At 41.2% G+C, this 24,026-nt stretch overlaps 1 protein-coding gene and 1 long non-coding RNA gene across 2 annotated transcripts in view; one reads left to right on the forward strand and one right to left on the reverse strand.

Annotated features, from left to right (window-relative positions):
• The window catches only part of LOC136838134 (zinc finger protein 91-like), a 265,765-nt gene that overhangs the window by 195,803 nt on the left and 45,936 nt on the right, over positions 1–24,026 (forward strand). Inside the window, 2 exon segments of the mRNA XM_067102988.1 lie at positions 19,598–19,748; positions 20,539–20,715. Of these exon segments, the coding sequence (XP_066959089.1) occupies positions 19,598–19,748; positions 20,539–20,715 (328 nt within the window).
• On the reverse strand, positions 6,771–11,096 carry LOC136838199 (uncharacterized). Its single transcript, XR_010852893.1, has 3 exons — positions 9,450–11,096; positions 8,860–9,083; positions 6,771–7,521 (listed from the first exon to the last, which is right to left on the reverse strand). It is a non-coding gene; the product is annotated as an uncharacterized lncRNA (long non-coding RNA).

Consider the following 24,026-nt stretch of genomic DNA (forward strand, 5'->3'; position numbering starts at 1 on the left):
TTTTGACAGTTCAAACACACACAAAACAAACTAAAAATGCTTATACAGGTATTATCCTACTTACGATGGGGTTACGTTCCAAAAAAACCAAGGTTTGTTGGGAAAAACGTAAGGAATACAAATACATATCTCAAACATAGCCTAGCCTACATTAGGGTATTCGGTACCATGTATACATATATGGTAGCCTAGCCTACACTATAAAGTATACTCTATACATACATGGTATAGTAAGTATTAATATCAGCTAATTCTGGAGGTTCATGCAAAGTGACTTATGATAATTCACTGCAAAGAGAATTGGAATAACAAGAATTAGCTTAGCCTACACTATGGTACAGTGTATACATCTTCTTCTTCTTCTTCTTTTAACGTGCTTTATTCCCACTTTTGTATGGGGTAAGCATGATGCCTTCTTTTGAAGGACTTTTGATTTGGCTTTGGGGTAGACCGTAGTCTCGATCGGCTGCCCTGCCTGACATCACTGAGACGCCGGTAGCGTATGTTACATGTATCATACCAGACCCAACGCCCTTTCTCCCCAGCGAGAAGTTGTTGCAGCGGGTAGGTCGAAGTTCGAGACGTGTGAGATGTTTGTTATGTTTTTAGAAGGTGTTGTAGTAGCTTTGTTTTTGTGTGTATTTAGTCTGTAACACCCATTTGCTTTTTAAGCAAACCTATCCGTTGATTACATACATAATCCCAGGGGTGTCTGGATGATAGCAAAGTGTCCGCCTCTGATCAGTCGACGGATTTTAAAACAACCTCTACGAAGTCGAAGCTGCTGCTCTGTGCCATTCAGGCTCTGGTACATTGTATACATGTATGGTAAAACATAATACTGTACTCTATATTCACATATCGTATTATAATATCGTCAACATAACGAATATGCATCTTTTGAAATGTTATGCCTTAATTCACTGTATCCAATAATATTGTTATATTCTTATATTCTTTTTGGATCATAAATTGCGGTCATAGCGATCAATGTTTTGGTTTGGAAATCGTTTATGTGGTGTTTATTTTGCTGCATTTAATTCAGTTCAGAGGGCATTTCTTGCTTCTAGTTAGCGTAAATGAATCTCTAGGTACTTTATTTATAAGGGGCAAGGTTATTTTTCGTTATACGAAGTGTTTTTAAGTCGAAATATAATCTAAAATATATGTCACTGTGAAATTAATTTATCTATTTTTTCGTCAATAGATGACGATGGCCGTTTGGGGACATCTGTTTTGTGTAAAAAAAATTCAAGCTTCCATTCACTATTTTCACTTGATTTCATCATAATTCTTTTTTATAATTATCGTTTATCAGCGTAAAAAAACATAAAAGTTTTGATTGTTCAATTTTCATCGAGTTTCATCCATGTTAATGCGATTTACAGTATAAAATTTAGCTTGAACATTGTTTCTCAGCTTCAGCTACAACGTGCAACTTAAATTTAAGTATATTTCTGGACAATCTTTTATCATACCGAATAAGGGTGTAATGTAAAAATCAGCCCTATTCTGTTAAAGTCATCAATGCCATAACCTACGGTAATTTACGATGGTTGAAATACCAGGTAAACGGCTGTTGTTATCAATTTGGTTATGCAAAACAACATTCGGTTGTTTATGGCTCAGCATTTACGCAAAGTATAACGTTACTAACAATATTAAGAACATTTTATAAATAATATTGTCTATCAGTATTAATTGCTTACTCCTTTGCAAAATGGAATTATCATAAGGTGAATTATTGTAACTCGAGCATTACCGAGTATTTTAATAGTTTTACCACAAAATGTGCATTTTGTCATGAAAATGAGATGAAAATGCAGTATTTAGTGAATATTTCTCAGTGAAAAATACCACAAATGGGCGAATTTTCCGCATATAATGGGTAGATACGTTCCAAAGGGAAATCCGTGAATACGCGAGTCCGCGAATCATGAGAACGTGAATCCAGGGGGTTGACTGTAGTCTTCAATTTTACCTTCATTCTGAATAGGAGCCATTTTTATGACAACCAGTCTTCAAATGCCACAGCCTCTCCTATGCTCTCAAGCCCAACCTACCCTTACAGGCCCAGGTAGGCCCAAATTCACCTTGAAAAAGAAGCTGAAAAGAAAATTGGTCCAAATCAAAACCAGAAACTTCAATTAAACAGCTCAATGAAACAAACAGTAATAAACAAAGGCAATAATGACTCCTGGCCTAACCTAACCTGGCTCTGAGCCCAAGAGACCTGGGTAGGCCTCCATTTGCTTAACCAGAGGAAGCTGAAAAGCAAATTGGTCAAAATGAAACCCAGAAACTTCAATAAAATCAGTTTCATAAAATAATAAAGCTAATACTGACTCCTAGCCTAGCCTGACCCAGTCTAGCCTTACAGAGGCCGGGTTATGCTTTACATACCATCGGAACAGCCAATCCCAAAGCAAAAGCAACCCTTAGGCAGCGAATTCAAAGCCAAAACACAATTATAATAACCTAAATAACCTAAATAACAGTTCCAATCAATTACATCAGGCTTAAATAACGCCTATATAACGTTGGCCATCGTAACCTTTTCCTAACCATATTTAACTCAAAATCTCGAATTTAACCAAATTTTCTTTACTCAAAGTGAACTTCAATCACTGAATGGCCTCGGCTGACCTTCGGCGTTATTTAAATAAGATTTAAATAATGGAAACATCGGTTTAAATGGATCAAATAACGCTCAAAGAGGACTGACCATCGTCACCTTCGCCTTCAAGAGACGGGAAATGCCTCACTTCATTCAACCACAATTAACTCAAAAACTCAAATTTAACAAAATTTTTTACTCACAAAATTAACATCGAACGTTGATTGACCTCTGTTGACCTTCAATTCGACCATTCGGTCAATATTTCCTGTTGAAATTGATTGATTTGTGGTCGATTCTTCGTATTCAGTAACACACGAAACTACGGTTTGTTTTGTTTACGTTACTCGGCCACTTTCCACCCAACATTATTTGAGTCTGTTTGGGTTAATAATGGCCTTTTTAAACGTTATGGATTTATAAAAATGCAATAATTATAATTATATTACATGCTTCTAATATAAAATTCATTTATTTTACTTATAAATTTAATTAATGAAGCATTTTTGGCGAAGCAGTTATTTTCTACCGTACGTATTAATTTGTATTAGTATTAGTGGATGGGATTTTGCTTTGAAACGGCTCCTCCTTCCTTGCTTGTTTTATTCATCTTTTTGTGTGTGTGTGTGTTTAAGTCTTTGTCTCTGTAAAGCCACAATTCTTTTATCAATTCTTTCCCATTTTCAATTTCTTCTTTCTGCAGATCTTTAAATAAGAGTATATTAGCTTTCAATTTCTCTTTGTTTTACCGATATGGCTGTTGCACAAAACTGTATCTTTCTAATCTCATTATATATATATATATATATATATATATATATATATATATATATATATATATATATATATATATATATATATATACGTAGACGACCACATGAAGGTGAAAATTAAAGACCAGGTACCAAGCGCTTTCGTGTGTGCGTACACTTCTTGACATTTACAAAGTACCCGGTAGAAAGCGCTTTCGTGTGGTACACTGGTCTTTAATTTTCACCTTTCAAGTGGTCGTCATCGAAACGATATATTGGTCTTTAATTTGTCACCTTTCAGTTTGTGACTTATTGCATATATTTATATATATATATATATACTTATTATATATATATATATATATATATATATATATATATATATATATATATATATATATATATATATATATGGTGGGCAGTATAGTAAGACATTGTGTATCTCCTTCCCCTTTTATCCTATTCCTGTCTTTTAATTGTAGTGTGCCTCGTCTAGCCCCACTTGTCAGCACTGTTCTCCCAGTGTTGTCATACCAGGTTCCTTCTCTCGTGTTTCCTTTATATCTTCTGTAGATTCTTCATGTTGTATCGTCATTCATTTCTCTTCCATTCTTTCCTGTCCAAGTTATTGATTGTTTCTTTTAGCTGCTTATTGACCTTCAAGCGATTCAATTTTACTTAAGTTTCTGTTCAGTTGTTTCATATAGTCTCTCTTTCAGTTGCAGGACCCAAGGGGGCTTCTTGTTTTCATACTGATCCCTGGTTACTCCTGTAGGAGCCTGTTTCCACCACTCTCAAGTGTGTGTTTTGGATAGAATAGTCTGTTCTCCACATCTCTTGAGTGGCAGGAAGGAAGGAAGGAAGGAAGGAAGGAAGGAAGGAAGGAAGGAAGAAGAGGCCCCTATTTCTGATCTTAACGCACAACTTGCTGTGTAACTTGGTGCTGTCAGGATTGTTCTATATGCTTGATTGTCTGCTTTTTGTAGTTCATTTACGGTTTCTTGTCTTAGAGTTTCATGACTTCCACAGCGTACATGAAGGATGGCATCATCGCTATTCCTTTCCAATAGAGTTTTCCTGTCTTCACCTGCTGCAGCTTTTGCTGATGACTGCATCGGCCATATTTGCTCTTCTCTGCTCTGCTTTGATTTGGTCCCTTTTTGTCTTCTGTCCTCTGAAGCTTCTTTTGTCTTTCATGCTGCTGGTCGTCACACCCAGGTAGTACCTTCTCTGCTTCTTAATATTTCTATTCCTTCTGTGTGCTGCTTATCTTCTACATCATCAATACGATACCAGTCTTTGAATATTAACATATTGCTTTGTTTTTGTTATATTGAGGCCACATTCACTTGCTATTTCCATAAGAAATTGTGCTGCTTTTGTTATCTCTTCAAGGGTGTCACCTCCTGGGATTACTCCATCGTCTGCATATACAGTAATAGTGCCACTGTCCTTATAAATTCATTCCTGAGGGCTCTCGTTGTACTTTCTATTTTCTTGATTATCAAGTAAGTTATGAGCAGAAAGAATTTGGCTGAGCCATTTCACCTGTGCATTATTGCTTTTGTTCCGTTTACCTCTTTTTGTTCGACATTGCTGAGGCACAGACTTCTTGTGTAAGATATGCTGTTGATCGTATGGTGCTGCTCATGCAATTGTTCAATGGGGTAGGTGTCTCAGCTGTGCAATATATATATATATATATATATATATATATATATATATATATATATATATATATATATATATATATATATATATATATATATATATATATATATATATATATATATATATATATATATATATATATATATATATATATATATATATATATATATATATGACCATGAGTGTTCAGTTTAATATGAAATCTTGGTTAATTAAAGTCCTCAGAAGCATTAAAGGAAACAGACAGACCTCTGCCTTTGTACACATCACTCTTACCTGACTTTGCAATTTTTGCTTACTGTGTCTGCAGATATTTTGGCCACTTATTTCACAAGATAAAATGTGAAAACTGTCTAACACTGTATAACAACTGTATTTGCAGGTTAATCTGGCCTTACGACAGCACAGGCTCTTGTTCCTAAATCTGCCTGTAATTTGTAGAGCAAGCCATAGGTCCTATGCAGGTGATTAAGAGATTTATGCAGTTGCAACAGTGTCTGAAATTGCTGGTGGATATTACTCCTGCACTGACAGAGAGAGAGAGAGAGAGAGAGAGAGAGAGAGAGAGAGAGAGAGAGAGAGAGAGAGAGAGAGAGAGAGAGAGAGAGAGAGAACTGAATGGATTATAGAGTTTAGGCCAAAGGAAGGTTTGAAAGGTGTAACAGGAGGAGAAACCCAGAGGTCTAGCAGTTGCAACATCCCAGATGTCCAACAAGCTACAGGTGTGGGATTCCTTCCTCAGCTCTTCCAGACCAGGAAGGTATTCCCTCTGGGCAGAACCATCCAGTCGGTTCAGAGAATTGCCCAGACTCCCCCCCACCAATAGGTAAGTCTCCTATGTAGAGAACGAAGATTTCTATTTGTGTAGGAACAAAAAACAATTTTTTAGTAATTTCTATTTTTCCCAAAATACAAACCTGAAGGTCTTTGCATTTACGGCCCATCTCAGTCACCCCTCACTCTGGTACCTGGGCCAAAAGGCAAAGTGGAGTACAGACTGATGAGGCTGTCACAGACTGTCACAGGCCCCGGGAAAGTAGTACCCTCCCCCACTAAGCATGGGGGAAGGGGGGAGGGTACTACTTTCCCTGGGTCCATGACAGCAGCTTATTTGTTTCAACTTTTATTTTTGGAGAATAAACAAAATCGAAGGACAAAGGATGCTCAAGGGGGCCATGCTCCCCTGACATTGCTATTATTTTTTTTTTTTATTTTAATAACTGATGATCGACTATATTTTGGTACTTCCACTTACTCTTGCAATGAATTCATACAAACTGGTTGAGTTGATATATTCCTAATATTTCACTGAAACCTGTGGTTGGACACTTGAATTGTGTGAGGCCTGGGATAGAGGTGGTGTGTGAGGCTCCCAGGGGGAGAGGGAGAGTGCAGGAGGGGCCCCTTTTTTATGCGAGTACAGGGGCCTGAAAGGGTGATGCTTATGCCCTGATGAGTGGGCAGGGCTTCCCCCCACCACCATCGGTAGTTACTGACCGTGTCTGAAAGCTTCACAGCTGTTCCAGCTCGCGTCTGCTGGCTACATCCCCAAGTACAGAACTTCAGGTTTGTCTGTTAGGGAAAATACAAATTTGAGTCCATCCTTTAGATGACAACAAAATTCCTATTTTGAAAAATGTACAGTTTTATTCCTTTGTAGGAAAAGCTCTTGAAGAAGACGATTATTTCTCAGGTTATGGGAAAATCTGTTTGTTTTTATTCAGTACAAGGTCACTTGAATGGCAGCTGTTATACGTAAATAGTAGTACACCATATACTGATACTAGTACTTCAATATTTACTTGAAATGGTAAAAAAAAAGAGTTAGTTGCAAAAATGTAGTGTTTATTGTTAGGCCAACATTGTGGTGAGAATGTACAAAAATAAGTGTACAAAAATACAATTGGTTTGATACAAAACATTGGAGCATGTTAGCTTGTCACATGCTGTGAGTTGATTCAAATAGTATTCGATACCACACATGAGAAACATAAGCAATACAGGCAGTGCCTGAGTTGCGACGGTGATCCTTTCCTGAGGCAGCGACGTACGTCGAATACGCCTTAAGTCAGATCTTAATAATGATAATAATAATAATAATAATAATAATAATAATAATAATAATAATAATAATAATAATAATAATAATAATAATAACACTGTATTCCTTATTTCAACTCACACAGTCTGGATACAGGAGATAAATCGCTAAAAGTGACAATACACATAATCTAGATACACAAGATAAAATGACAAAAATGATAATTGGCAATAAATACAGTACATAACATTAAAGAAATTATAAAAATGAAAAATTGAATAATTTACATGTAATCAACAAATCAAATGAACTTTGTACAATGTAAATTTAATTGCATAGTAAATAAAACAAAAGACTGCGTATTGCTTCTTTCTTCGACAATGTCAATTCTCTTCTATAGGAGTCCCTCAAACTCTTCCATTTCCGTTGTAGATCTGTAGCTGTAAGAAGATGTAAAGATTAGTTATAAAGTTATTAGTCTACACACTAGCTTCATCTAAAATAACTACATGAATAAAATTTCAATGATAGCACAACGTTTTCTCATGTATTATTATTTGTCGGGTTAAATTAAAGTCGCGTCAAAATCTGAGTAAAATGAGTTTCATGTTATAATATGTAAGATCCTCTCCCTATAAGTATAGCCACATACGTAAGTAAATGCATTTAATTTAGCAATAATATACTGATTTTTAAAAGTTCTTTTCAGGTTCTTAGCAACAGGGTGTTCCTCTTTTGAACTACATTACACTTTCCGGTGTGGGAGTTCCACCGCTAGAGGGAGGGATCGTGCAAGAAGTGTGCAAGGCGATATGGGAGTATCTACACGACCTCCTATGTTTCCCAGAATTAACAAAGGAAGAATGGCTGAAAATTGAAGAAGGCTTTCGTTGTGAAGCACAGTTTCCGAACTGCATAGGCGCCATCGATGGCAAGCATGTGAGGCTCATGAAACCAACGGGCAGTGGTTCTAACTACTTTTGTTACAAGCAGTATTTTTCAATGGTGTTGTTAGCTGTATGTGACGCAAACTACAGGTTTACTTTTATAGATGTCGGTTCTTATGGTAAAGCATCAGACTCCTCAATCTACAAAAACAGTAACCTCTACCAAAAAATGCAGCAAAATACACTGAACATTCCTAGCGATAAACCAGTGTCAACGAATGGGGACCCACTTCCCTTCGTTTGCGTTGGCGACGAAGCTTTTGGCCTCTCTACTCACATGCTACGCCCTTATGGGGGAAAAAATCTCCAACACAAAAAAAAATTGTTAATTATCGCTTATCAAGAGCGAGGCGATACATCGAAAGTGCTTTTGGCATTCTCACAAATAAATGGCGCATATTTCATAGACCACTGGATTTACATGTTGAGAATGCCGAAAACATTATCAGGGCATGTTGCACTTTACACAACTTTGTAAGAGAAAGGGATGGTGTACAGTTTGAAAACACACTGAATGTTGTAGGTCTGACTGATGGTGATGGTGCAATACAAGCAGGATGCCCTCGATCCGCTATAACAATAAGAGAAAAGTTCTCGGACTACTTTTCCAGCATAGGATCAGTGTCGTGGCAGGATAGAATGATTGGGAACAGAGTGTAGGGCAAGTCAATGTGTGACATAGTAAAGGATGTAATGTGTTACAAACTTTTTTCTAAATTATTTCTTGTGTCACTTATGTAATAGATATACATTATTATACAGCTATGTAAGAAATACTAGACTTACAATATCAAATATTGTGAATATAAATATATGAAATGTAATACTTACTTGCTTTGTTTTTTCCTTGGCAATCCAACTCATTGAAGTTGGGTACGAATATAGAGCACAATTCCTCCCATGCCTTTGCTTTCAAAATTTTGTTGCTGTATTCCTTGAGGAGCACGTCCCAAATCGCTGGCCTATCTTGTATTTCAATAATAAATCGGTCTGTGTCAAAGCCGAATGAAGCCATGGCAGATACAGCCCGGACTACAAGTTTGTCAAGTCACACTCTGCAAACAATAACAAATGGTATTTCAAATAATGCCAAATGTGGGAAACAAATTTTAAATACGATTACAATGACAGAATAATGCCAATGATATCTTACTTAGCAGTGACTAAATTTATTTGATTAAATGATTAAATTATAAACAAAAAAAAGTTAAAAAAACATGCGAAAAACTGCGTCCGTTAATATTTCATTGAATTTAGAATTTCATTTGTATTGTACTTTTTTATAACTTACATTTATTAACTTATCGTTGAAAACGGAAAGGTTATGTATTAGGTACGGTTTGTCTGTTTATAAATAAATATTGACCTTTCACACTGAAAAAAGAATGCTAAGTACAATTTATTGGGGCTTAATAACTTACCTTGTTTGAACAGCGGGACAACACACACCTCACCTCTACGAAGTTTCCTGCATCACTGATTAGCAGCCACATCATACATGTGGTCGCCAGAGGTCGCTAGTGTGCGCTCAGCCAGCCACAAAACGCCGCCACAAAATGCGCTGTTTGTGGCGGGACGAGCGACAGCTTGCCACAGTCGCGAGCCACAGACACAAGTGTGATCGGCAAAGCTTGAAAACAATGGGAACCTATGGGAGAAAATATCCCCGCCACAAAACGCAGCCACTTGTGGCTCTACAAAGTCGCCAGTATGCTTAAAGAATGAATATAACGGCTGGAGAAAAATGGCTCATGACAAACAGATAATTGACTCCTACAAAACAATGGCGTTCCTCCTCCTCCTCCTCCTCCTCCTCGTAGGCCTATATATGTCTCCTTCGACCTTTTTCAGTAGGTGTTTAAGCGAAAGCCTTTTTCTTCATTACTTTATTTCTGTGGACATTCCATTTTGCTTTCTGGTGACATTGCTCTCTCTCTCTCTCTCTCTCTCTCTCTCTCTTCTCTCGTCTTCACGTCATCATGAGAGAGAGAGAGAGAGAGAGAGAGAGAGAGAGAGAGAGAGAGAGAGAGAGAGAGAGAGAGAGAGAGAGAGAGTTTTCACAACAAAATAATGAAGTGAAAAGGGAATATCGAAATCTAAAGAGATACATCAACTTTATCAGGGGAATGTTAATAACATAGCCTTTATTGGGGGAAATGTTAATAACATAAACTTTATCAGGGAATGTTAATAACATCACCACATCAGAGGTAATGTCAATAACATAACTTTTATTGGGGGAATGTTAATAACAAACTTTATTGGGGAATGTTAATAACATCACCATATCGGAGGTAATGTTAATAACATCACCAAGTCAGAGGTAATGTTAATAACATCACCATATCAGAGGTAATGTTAATAACATCACCATATCAGAGGTAATGTTAATAACGCAATATTGGGCGAAAGCTAATAACATCACCATATTGAGGGAATGTTAATAACATCACCATAGAGGAGGTATTGTTAATAACATCACCATACCACAGGTAATGTTTATAACACCACCATATCAGAGGTATTGTTAATAACATCACCATATTGGAGTAATGTTAATAACATCACCATGTCGGGGGATGTTGATAACATCACCATATCGGGGAATGTTGATACATCATATCAGAGGTAATGTTAATAACATCACAATATTGGAGTCGGTGTTAATAACGTCACCATATCGCGAGAGGAAAGACATCAGATGTATTTCCTCATTGGACATCTTCTCTTTTTATCTTAGTTTAACCAGACCACTGAGCTGATTAACAGCTCTCCTAGGGCTGGCCCGAAGGATTAGATTTATTTTACGTGGCTAGGAACCAATTGGTTACCTAGCAACGGGACCTACAGCTTATTGTGGAATCCGAACCACATTATAGCGAGAAATGAATTTCTATCACCAGAAACAAATTCCTCTTGTTCTTCACTGGCCGGTCGGAGATTCGAACTCGCGACCAACAGAGTGGTAGTTGAGAACGGAAGCCGCTCACCCAGCGAGGAACTCCTCAGGTTGGTATCGTTCTCCACTAACACTCTGCTGGGCCCGCATTCGAATCTCCAGCTGGCCAATGAAGAATTAGAGGAATTTATTTCTGGTGATAGACATTCATTTCTCGTTATAATGTGGTTCGGATTCCACAATAAGCTGTAGGCCCCGTTGCTAGGTAACCAATTGGTTCTTAGCCACGTAAAATGAATCTAATCCTTCCTTGGGGCCAGCCCTCTCTATATAGGAGAGCTCTTCATCAGCTCCTCCTCAGTGGTCTCGTTAAACTAAAGATTGATTGATTAATTGTGGGTTATCTGGCGTCACAACTACCAGGGTCACCGACGCCGAAGGTATACCTACATCAGACGCCTTTATAAAAAAACTCCCATATAAGAAATTCCTGTACGAATAAAAAACTTTGTGAATCTAAACTTCCCATATCAATAAGAAAAAACTTCTCGGATGAGAAAAATCTCCCCATAGGAGTAACCACTTTCTATATCAATAAAACATGCTCCCATGTCAATAAAAATACTTCCCATGTCAATACAAAACTCCCCTGTCAATTAAAAACTTCAATATGAAAAACTTCCATATCAATAAAAACAATTAAAAACTTCCATATCAATAAAAACAATTAAAAAACTTCCATATCAATAAAAACAATTAAAAAAACTTCCATATCAATAAAAACAATTAAAAAAACTTCCATATCAATAAAAACAATTAAAAAACTTCCATATCAATAAAAACAATTAAAAAAACTTCCATATCAATAAAAACAATTAAAAAACTTCCATATCAATAAAAACAATTAAAAAAACTTCCATATCAATAAAAAGTAAAAAACTTTCATATCAATAAAAACAAGTAAAAAAATTCCATGTCAATAAAAACAATTTAAAAACTTCCTTATCAATAAAAAAAGTGCCGAAGTTTCTTTGGAGGAATCGAGTCTTCTGTCCGGTGGTGGCCTTAGCCACGGCCCATAAAACTCTCAGCCACGGCCTGGTGGTGGCACGATCATGACTAACTTTAACCTTAAATGAAATAAAAACCACTGAGGAGAAGGAGGAGGCTAGAGAGCTGCAATTCGGTATGTCTGATGACTCGAGGGTGGATGATCACTATACCAATTTGCAGCCCTCTAGCCTCCCTCCTCAGCAGTAGTTTTATAAGATTTGAGGGCGGACAGAGAACTGCGGACAGAAAAAGTGCAGACAGAAAAAGTGGGGACAGAAAAAGTGCAGACAGAAAAAGTGGGGACAGAAAAAGTGCGGACAGGAAAAAAAAAGAGGACAAAAAGTGGGGACAGGAAAAGTGTAGACAAAAAAAGAGGACAGAAAAAGTGCAGACAGAAAAAGTGGGGACAGAAAAAGTGCAGACAGAAAAAGTGGGGACAGAAAAAGTGGGGACAGAAAAAAAAGAGGACAAAAAGTGGGGACAGGAAAAAGTGTAGACAAAAAGAGGACAAAAAGTGTGGACAGAAAAAGTGAGGACAGAAAAAGTGAGGACAGGAAAAAAATTCGGACAGAAAAAGTGAGGACAGGAAAAAAAAGAGGACAGAAAAAGTGAGGACAGGAAAAAAAAGAGGACAGAAAAAGTGCAGACAGAAAAAGTGGGGACAGAAAAAGTGCAGACAGAAAAAGTGGGGACAGAAAAAGTGGGGACAGAAAAAGTGCAGACAGAAAAAGTGGGGACAGAAAAAGTGCGGACAGGAAAAAAAAAGAGGACAAAAAGTGGGGACAGGAAAAATGTATATTGGAATGACCACAATGCGTCTGTCTAAACGGATCTCCTGCCACGCCCAGGAAGAGTGCATCATGAACCACGCCCGTGCTACTGCAATATTTCCATCTCCTGCGACAGTATTATACAAAATATAAGTATAATCGGGAGAACCGCCGACCCTCGACGTCTGCGCCTGCTAGAGCGCTCACCTCGTGCCGAGAAAACCAACAATGAATACGACGCAGGAAGCATCGCTCCACCCACGAATTTAAGAAGAATAATGCAGAACACCCGCCAAAATCAACGAAGATACCTGAACGACAACCCTGAGAATGGAGATGCTGATGAGCGAGGCGCCCTTCGAGACAATCCCCGACTACGACAGAAAAGAGTAGATAATGACATCATTCATCCGCAATAGCAGCCAAACTACCGATGATGTCAGCCGGCATGACATCACGCAACGGCAGGCCAATGGGAACGCTGGAATGAATGACATTCCCAGGTTGCGAAAGATCTGTCAGGATCGAGCTTGCCTGAAATTTGGCTTGAAGTTCGCCCGACTGCAACAATCAAATTCGCCATCCATGACCCCGCGCTGAAGCCCGTGTATAAATTCAAAGGACCTATGCAATCTGCCAGTCCTCTACTAGCTCCCGCTGGAGGAATGACAGAAAGAGTCTGTCGAAACAGCGTCGCGGCAACAATTGTATAGAACCAACTGCTAGAATATATAAAGCAAATCAGATTTTTCACTTTTCCCCATGAAATGACAGATATAGGCGAGCTGTTAGCACACTCCACTGAAGAAGTCTGCAATAAAGGAAAATAGAAAAAGTCTTCTACAAAATAAATGCAGCTGAAGCAGCAATATTAATATTCAATAGAACCTATTATTATTATTATTATTATATTTCTACGTTCCTTGTTATTTTTGGTATTCTAACTTCATGTTATTACTGAGTTCAATATCAGTGTAGAGTTCTGCAATTTTCAATATTCGTATTAGCCTTCTGGACCTGACTTCTGTAACCACCTAAGGTCCCAAGATGGAAATTAATCGTCTGCAATCTGTATTTTTTATTGTTATCATTTCAATTTTTTTCTATTATTCTCCATATAATTACTGTCATTATCATTATTACGAATTCTCTTTTTTTTCTACTTCTTCAGCAACTGTGTGGATACTGCCGATAATTATTTTTGTCATGTTACTTTATGTATCTAGAATGTGTGTATTGTATTTCTGTATTCCATGTATATGGCTCTGAGCCAAAATAAAGGTTATTATTATTGTGTGTGTGTATTATTAATAGCTTTTGCATCTTAAGCATTACCTCTTACTGAGTCTAGATATGCTAATATAGAAAGGGAATTGTTAGCTGTTGTTTTTGGATTAGAAAAATTTCATACATTTGTTTATGGTAAATCAGTAAATGTTTATAATGACCATAAACCCCTTGAGAATATTATTTTGAAGCCATTAAGTTTAGCTCCTTCAAGGTTACAAAGAATGCTGTTAACGATTCAGCCATATGATGTAAGTATTATGTACCGCAAAGGTACTGAAATGATATATGCTGATTACTTATGTCATGTATAACCATCTACTGGTCCTAGTATAGTTCAAATTTCGGTTGGTCAGTTAAATAAGTTGAGATTGGCAAGTCAGCAAGATGCTGTATTATCTGTTTTATGTGAACAAATCATAAATGGTTGGTATGCCCAGGCTAAGTCTGTAAAGTCTCCGCTCAACAGGTTCTCTGTGGTAGACATCCCGTTTTCTACGGTGCCTTCACATGCAACCTAAGATCGAACGGTCGCAATCTTATTATCATTATTGTGAATTGTTTATTTATTATCTATTCATTTGCCCTTGTACTATGTATGCATGACAGAGTATTTTTATGTACAACCAGTTATTGTTAATCATGATGTTTTCTGTATGTAATTGTCCTGTTTTGCAGAGAAATAGTTTGACCTGCAGGTCACATGTAAAACTTTTGTACTCACGGTCTCGTGTATATGCAAGCGATCCGCCGCCGCACTTTATAAATTAGGTCGCTTCAATAATAAACTACAGTACTTGTCTTCCTGCTCTCTCTTTAGCACCCTCTCACAGTGGTGACCCCCGGAGTGGATCCTGGAGCCATTAACGGACCCAAACGGAGACTTAGTCTTGGCCCGATGAACCAATCCACACCTCTAACGGACTAACTACGGTGCTCTAACAAAGCATTCAGGCTTTACCGATCCTCGTCGGCAAATCACCGGCGCCATTAGCGGACCCACATGGCACGCTCCCAAGCATGTATTGACGTTAGTGTTCCCTCACAATCCAAGTGAGAGTGTGAAATGAGCATGGATATAGACATTCCCAACCACATACAAATTACTGTGAAAGACTTCTCGCGGGCAGATGTCTCCCTCACGCAACCTCGTCCCCTCCTCCGCTGAAACACGCACTCCTCCTCGCTGGTGCCCTCCCCGTGTAATACCCCTCTGACGGACCAACCGAGGGCAACCCTCAGCATAAAGCTGCTGCCATTCTCCCATCAGAACCCAGCGTCCTGGCTCTACAGGGTCGAGGGGCAATTCAGGGTGGCAGGCCTGACTGACGAAGTGTTGAAGGCGGACATCGCCATCAATGCCCTACCGAAGGAGATATACAAGAAGGTCGCCCCATGGGTGACGTCAACGACGAGCCCTGCCACCTTCCAGGAATTAAAAGTTACTCTCATCGAGACCTGCTCCCTGCCGGTCTCCAAGAGGGCTGCCCGTGCCCTCGACCTCGCCATCAACCCCCGGCAGGACACAAACCTCTTGGAAACGTGGCATGCCCTCCAGGACCTCCTCCTCCTCCCCCGAGACTGGCAGCGGCAGGAACAAAGAGATTAGCCTGTCGAGGGAGATCCTCCTGCGGCAGCTGCTCCCAAAGGTCCATGGGCAGATCACGGAGCCATACACCCTGCCAGTCGAGGACCTGATAAGGGTGGCACAGCAGTTGATGGACTCCACGAGGGCGGTGAAGCGGGCGTCCACGCCCGCACACCCCATCAACTGACTCCAGCCGAAGGACCCCACCACAGAGTGCATCCTTCGTCGACAGGAGCGGCACCCCACCACCAGTTGGAAAGGCCGGGGCTTTACTACTACCACCAGAGAGATTTGGTAAAGCTGCCCAGGGTGCGAAACCCCTGCCTTTCACCCATCCAAAAATGGGGCGGCAGTCGCACCTCTACGAGCGGGAAAGCTGCCATGGCGGCGGCATCCAAACACCCAGTTGCCCTACACCAGTAGGCTTCGTCCAGCGACACTATCTCGACGGGATAGTGGCTGATCAGCACTGAGGCCAGGCAATCAGTGTTCCGCCTTCAGAGAGGACGTGAGTTGCCCACCGGACCTGGTTGCATCTGACGAAAGGCGTAACGGATCCCCCCATCACTCTCCCCTGGCACCAGGCTCCTGTCGGTCCCGATCCTGGGCGGACATACAGAGTGGAACTTCGCGGCCAGCGGATGTTGGGACCCCGCTCGCAATGCGGACTTCCTTGCCCACCTCGGACTGGTTATCGGCGTCGGCCGCAACACCTGCTGGACACCAAGTCCTGCCAGTCACCTGTCGCCGGGCCCCAGAGTGCCCACAATCTGTTCCGTCGCTCCCCACCAATACGCCTCCCTCCTGAAGGAATTCCCGTAGGTATTCAAACTCGAGCCGTCCAGGTGCCGAGGCCCCTGCCAAGCAGGATACATCATCACATCAAGACACGAGGACCCCCGATGCATGCAAAGTTCCAGAGGCTTCCCCCACAGCGCCTTCAGAGGGCCAAGAAGGCCTTTGCCAAGATGGAGCATATGGGCATATGCAGGAAGGCCCCCAGGCCATGAGCCTCCCTCCTTCACATGGTGCAGAAAACAGACGGCTCCTGGAGACCCTGTGGCGACTACAGGCGGCTCAACCTCGCTACAGAACCTGACCACTACCCTCTATCAAACATGCAAGTGACGGCCTCATCCACGGGGCCAAAATATTTTCAAAACTAGATCTTTTAAAATCATATTTCAGGTACCAGTAGCTCCGAAGACATCCCCAAAACCTGTCATCACGCCCTTTGGGTCCTATATCTTCGCGCTCTCCACCTTCAGCCTGAGGAAAGCAGGGGCAACCTTTCAGAGACTGATGGACAGCATCCTGGGGGACCTGAACTTCTGCGCCTGCTACGTCGATGATATCCTAATTTTTTCCAGGACCCACAAGGAATACCTTCGGCACATCTGTAAGGTCCTGCAGAGCCTGCAGGAGAGTGGCCTCATAGCCAGGTTCAACAAGTGCACCTTTGCCATCGATAAGGTGGAATTCCTGAGCCATGAAATATCCCCAGGAGGTGTCCGCCCAGTTGCATCAAAAGTTGAGGAGCGCGTCAATCCCACCTACCTCTGTCAACGCCATACAAGAATTCCTCTGGATGGTCAACTACTACAGGAGGTTCATCCAGGGGATCACGCACACCATGGCCCCCCTGATGGATATCCTCAAGGGCCGTCCGAAGACCTTAGTGTGGGGCCCCGACCAGCAGCGGACCTTCGCCCTGGCCGCCTCCTGAGAAACAGTTTTTGGCCACTAAGACACCGGCGCTGTCCTCCAGCTAACACAACAGACATAACAACGTCACCTGTGGGGCCGTCCTGGAACAGGTTGTCAACGGAGCTCCTCAGCCCATCGCCTTCTCCAGCAGGAAGCTCAGCCCCACCGAGTCCCACTACAGCACCTTCAACAGGGAAATCTTTGCGGTGTACCAGGCGGTACGCCGCTTCAAGTTCCTCCTGGAGGGTACACCCTTCACAGTTTGGATGGACCACCAGCCGCTGGTCCACGCCTTCACAAAATTGGGGGATGCATGGTCCTCCAGGCAGCAGTGGCACCTCGCAGCCATCGCGGAGTTCACCTTCACCATCAAGTACCTCCCCGGCAAGAAGAACCCAGCAGCCGACACCCTTTTGAGGATCGAAATCGACACAGTGCAGCTTGGGATCGACTATGAGGACCTCGTTCACGAACAAGCCGCCGACCCAGAGACTCCAGCCTACCGCACTGCCATCACGTCGCTGAAGTGAAAGGATGTCCACCTCGGCCCTGGAGGGCCGACACTGCTGAGCAACATAAGCACTGGGCACCCTGGCCCCACTAGTGGCAACTTTCAACGTCGGCTGGCCTTTGACATGATCCATGGACTGTCCCACCCCTCTGGAAGGACGATGGCCAGGCTGCTGGCGGAGAATTTCATCTGGCATGGCATAGAGAAGGATGCGACGGCCTGGGTAAGACAGTGCATTTAGTGCCAGGCCAGCAAAGTAGGGCGGTACACCAAATCCAGGGTGAGCAGTTTTCCCAGCCAGGGAGACGTTTCGGGCACATCCACGTCGACGTTGTGGGTCCTCTTCCCCCAGGTGGCCCAAAGCTATCCCCTGGAAGAAGCCACCTCCAGTGCATGCGCAGAGGCCCTCCTCTTCAGCTGGATCAGCCGCTTTGGTGTCCTGGATCATATAACCATGGACAGGGGCCTGCCTTCGCATCAGAGCTATGGACCGCCCTGGCACGCCTGCTGGGGACCACTCACCACAGCACCACTGCCTACAACCCCGCAGCCAATGGAATGGTGAAAAGATTCCACAGGTCCCTAAAGTCGTCCCTCATGGCTCGTTGCACCTCCAACAGTTGAAAATACCAGCTGCCCTGGGTCCTCCTTGGGTTGAGGACTGCCCCCAGGGCCAACGGCGATCCGTACGCAGCAGAAAAGGTTTATGGGGAGACTCTCGTAGTCCCGGGAGAACTCATCACAGGAGAGCGGAACGACTTATCATCGCAGAGGCTCCACGACAGGGTTGAGAAGTTCGCCCCCTGCTGGCGGACGTATACCGACAGGACGTTCCCCTTCAAGCCTCCCGGTCTGTCCTCCACCACCCACGTCTTCGTTAGGAGACGTGCCCGTACGCACACCCTTAACCGGAGCCTGCAAGTGAGCCTTCCCTCATCTTAGATTGGAACAAGAAGGCATTCCAGCTAGCCGTCCAAGGGGAGGAAGACTGGGTTTCAATTGACTGTCTCAAGCCCACATTTCTGGAGGAGGACGTAGGGGGCACTTCCCAAAGCCTCCCTCAGGAAGTGGCGCCCCACCCATCCAGCCCACCCCATCAGCAAGAGGGCCTCGTTGGCGCCTCCGGAAGGTCCCAGGACCCGGCAGCAGAACAGCTCAACACACCCATCCACAGAACACCGTGGAGGACAACCAGCCGCCCAGCTGGCATCGAGGAGTTGGGGCCCCCTCCGCCACCGCAGCAGATACCTGCCGTGATCAGACATTACCTACATCGGGAGGGGGGGAATATTGTAAAGTCTCCTCTCAACGGGTTCTCTATGGTAGGCATCCCGTTTTCTATGGTGCCTTCTCATGCGACCTCAGATTGAACGGTCGCAACCTTATTATCAGTATTGTGAATTGTTTATTTATTATCTATTCATTTGCCCTTGTACTATGTATGCATGACAGAGTATTTTTATGCCCAACTAGTTATTGTTAATCGTGATGTTTTCTGTACGTACCTGTCCTGTTTTACAGAGAAATGGTTTGACCTCAGGTCACATGTAAAATTTTTGTACTCATGGTCTCTGCATATACGCAGACATCCACACGTCGCTTTATAAGCGGGATGTTTCAATAATAAACTAGCAGTACTTGTCTCCCTGCTTTTTCTTTAGCACCTCTCACAAGTCTGTTCCAAAATTAATTCGTTCCTATTGGACACTGAAGATTATGTCAGTTAAAAATGGTTTAATATATCATGGACACAGATTAGTTATCCCTGAAAATTTCAAAAAGGAATACTTGGATCGTGTGCATGCAGGTCATTTAGGTGTAACAAAATCTCAGTTTAGAGCTAATGATTGTATTTACTGGTGTAACATGATGACTGATATTGAGAAATATGTTCAAGACTGTGTTGTATGTTTACAAAATTCCAAGAGTAATAAGAAGGAACCTATGCTTTCACATGAGTTACCTTCTCAACCATGGGAAATTTTGTCTAGTGATCTATTTGAATTAGATGGACACTCATATATATACTGTTAGTTGATCACTACAGTAAGATGCCTTTTGTTTGTGGATTAAAATCTACATCTTGTAATGAGGTCATTAAGTTTTGTAATGATATGGGATACGAAAGCGCCTGTATATTGATAAAGGGCCACAATTCAGTGCTGCTGAATTTAGAAATTTTGCAATGACTTGGGAATTTGAACATATAACAAGCAGTCCACATTACCCACGAAGCAATGGTTTTGCTGAAAGAATAGTTGGAGTTCTAAAATCAGTGCTTTAAAAACAAAGCAGTCTGGTAATGACCCCCAGATGGCTTTGTTGTGCCTACGTAGTACACCTATTGATAACAAGATACCCAGTCCTGCTGAATTGTTGTTTGGGAGAAGAATACTTTCTAATTTGGGATAAAAAAATGATTATAAGTTATGTACTGTATGTTTGAAGATAGAGAATCTTTTGTAAATAAGAGTCATCAAATTGCCCACTCTTATAACCAACATGTAAGTAATGAACTTCCCAGAACTGTTCCAGGTATGAAAGTTGTAGTACAGAAAACTGATAATCAGTCTTGGGAAATGGTAGTAAAGTCAGGAGAAATAGACGTTTCATTAAAGAAGTCAGTCCAGATGGTAGTACTAAATTATGTTTCAGTAAAGATTCATTTTGTGATGATAATGCATCTGAATTTCAGCCTGTTAAAGAATGTTCAAACGACATTAGCACTAAGATTCGTATGGTTACTTTTGAAAATGAAACAAATGTTTTACATTCGAAAAAAAAAGTTCCTGTTGAAGACACTTTTGCAACTTGTAAATCAACATGTAATGTTAAGAAGGCTTGTAGATTAATTGAAGAGTGTTGCATAAACGTTTGGTCCGTTTTCCATGTTTAGCATGATACTGAAATGCCTTGAAAATAAGTTGGTTTATTGATGATGTTAAAGGTTAGTCAAAGTTGCATGCAAAGTTTATGTACACACTTATTGCCATGATTATGCATTTGATAAAGGGAGGGGTGTCATATAATTGTACGCTAGCTGTGTGTGTACTGTTTCTCTATGCTAGCACTGTTACTGTTTGTATGTAAACACTACTCAGAAAAAGAATAAACAATGTTCTAAGCACCACGAATCTTATCTCTCAAGCCTTCATATATACATTGTAGAATGAAAACACCGAGATATCATTGAACCCCACCTAGCCTAGCATAGCCTACACAATCATCATCCTCTCCCCTCACCTCGCATCGCGCATTAGATAAACCACTGTCCCCGCATCTGGTGACCTCCCGGAGTGACCTGAAGCCAGAGTAAAGTGTGACCCGAAGTAATCTGCAGTAGGCTAAGTCGTAGGCTAACACCAGGATACACCCTTTCTATACCAACGTGCCTGAAGTAACCGCCACCAGAGTTTTGCGAGCATCAGTAGTAAGTGTAAAGCCCCCTGAATTCAACGAACTATCGGTTAGTCGTTGGTTCTCAGTCACTGAAAGCCAATTCAAGTTAGCAAATATTACCGTCTCCAGCACTAAATTTCACCTTGCCTCGTCAAGTTTACCCAGTAGAAACTTGAACCAGTTAACTGATGATGTAAACACTAAGGACTACGGAAAGTTAAAAGATGAACTAATGTCACTCTTTACAAAGTCAAAACTAGAGTTATTTGACTCTCTTGTGAACCAAAATAACATAATCTGTGGGACACCTTTAGTGTTCTTGAGAGAATTGCGCAGGATGGCTACCCAGCTAAGTGTAGATAATCAGTTTGTAAGGGTAAAATTTTTAAGGCACTTCCAGATGACATTAGGCCAACTTTAGTAGCATATGATGATACTGTTTCACTTGAGGAACTTGCTAGAGTAGCAGATACGTTGTTCTCTAGTCGAAGATAGACAAGGTAATTACCATGGATCTAGATCACTGAACAATTCTCAGTCAAATAGAAATTATGGTGATACTAATAGAGGCTCAAGCTCCACAGGTCAAGAGAATATCTATAACAGAGCAGAATTCTTAAATAAAAGCGTTCGTGCACTTCATGACAGTCAACGTCCCCAAGTTTGTAGATACCATTTATATAATGGAAACAAAGCAAAGTCCTGTAAAAGATGGTGCACACTTGCTCATACTTCATCCAATATTTTGCCAGATTCTTGCCCTTCTTCACGCTCATCTTATCCTGTTCCAAACAATTCGAGCCGATCAGGAAACTAGAATCTGATGCGCAATCCGTATCCGTGGTAACCGTCAAATTTTGCCACTTAAAATAAAGGCCAAAATCTGTTGCAGTTCCTATGAATTCCTCATCGATACAGGTTCTTCCCTATCCATATTGCCTTACAGCTCTAACTTATACCAATTCCTCAGACAGTAACTCTTACTAATGCATCAGGAACATCTATACGTTGTTATGGTGAAGTCGATGTTGACCTTGGGATAAGATGTATAAGACGTTCCCTTCCTGGTCATTCATCGTAGCTGATGTTATATGCCCTATTCTTGGTACAGACTTTCTCGCTGCTAAAAACTTAATTGCTGATTGTAAGAAACACATCCTAAATGATCCTCATACCAAGTGCCAAATTCCTCTAGAAACGTCTAATTCTTCATTTTTTTCCTACTCTATTACTTATGACGGAATAGACCCCAGAGCTGATGACCTACTTTCCAAATTCCCAGTACTTGCTTCACCATTGCAGTTGTCAATAGCTAAGCATGATAGTAACTCTATTTACCATTATATAGATACAGGTGATTGTGCACCCATGCACTTTAGAACTAGACCTTTGACTGGTGCGAAACTAAAAGCTGCCAAAGATGAATTTCAGTTCATACTTAATGCAGATATTATTCGCCATTCCAAGTCTCCTTGGACATCTCTTCACCTCATGTTTAAAAAGGAGCCCGTTCATGGAGACCTTGCAAAGATTAAAGAGGGCTCAATAATGTTACTATAGATGATAAGTAACCTATTCCCCATTTACATAGCCTAACAATGTCACTTAAGGGTAAGACTGTATTTAGTAAGGTAGACTTACAGAGGGCATATTTACAGATCCCTGTAGAAGAAACGGGAAAACCACAAAACATGGCTGTGGCTACCAGCCGAGAATAAACCTCCTTAATCAGTCTTTTGTAGTGCCATCCAGTATTACTGGGGCCTTGGGTCTCTCTTCCTTTATCTTTACTTTGTAACCCTCAATTTGACTTATCGACTTCAAGTCCCAGCTTTATATTTTCTTTATTTATGGGAAAGTATTCTGCTTATTTACATTATTAGGTTGGATTAGTAAACTAAGGAAAGAACTCGTCTACTCATTGAACCGTACCTAGCCTAGTATAGCCTATGCAATCATTGTCCTCTCCCTTCACCTCACACCACACATTAGACAAAACACTATCACACACATGGTGAACGCTGTAAATGTCTGTGATGCTTATTGTGATGGCAATGGATATTGAATATGTGTGTGGGGGTTACATCAACACTGTGCATCTATGAAAGTGTCACATAAGATGCTATAATCTGCAAACATGCTCTTTCAGTATGCCAGAATTAATTAGGTACAAAAAGAAAGGGACCAAAAGGAAAGATCTGCACAATGCTGTGATAGAAGAGAAGTTCTTAAAGAAGAGGTCCAGGCAACATGGCACCCATGTGGATGACTTGAATGGGTGGCAGATGCATAGAGGGTATTAGGAAAACAGCATCATGAGCTGGATGAAGTAAATATAGCTTGTGAAGAGGCATCCCAAAAGTACAATGGGCAAATACTACTAACACTGCCTATTATTCACTAGAAAGGAGATGTGGCCACTGAAACAGACTGGAGAGACTGAAATGGTTTGACTATACATTTGCTAAATTTCGGGACAGAGCAAAGCGGGAAGGTCAAATTACAGATGAAGAATTCTGAGATTCAAAATGTTGTTTTGGGAGAAAGGAAAGTGGTTTGTTTCTTGTGTCCACAACTGCAATTACCTCAACATCTCTACAAGAGAAATATTGACTTTATTTTCCAAGGTGCTCTCAGACAGCCATTTCAATGGCTCTTCATGGATGAAGAGCCATTCCCAAAAAGACTACCATATGGAGTAGCTAGCAGTACAGGAATAAGGCAGCAAACTCACAGAAGGCCTGAGAAGAAAAGTGCAAAGAAAAGACTTACCTTGCAAAGGGT

Source organism: Macrobrachium rosenbergii, unplaced genomic scaffold, assembly GCF_040412425.1.
Source record: "Macrobrachium rosenbergii isolate ZJJX-2024 unplaced genomic scaffold, ASM4041242v1 171, whole genome shotgun sequence".
Taxonomy (NCBI): domain Eukaryota; kingdom Metazoa; phylum Arthropoda; class Malacostraca; order Decapoda; family Palaemonidae; genus Macrobrachium; species Macrobrachium rosenbergii.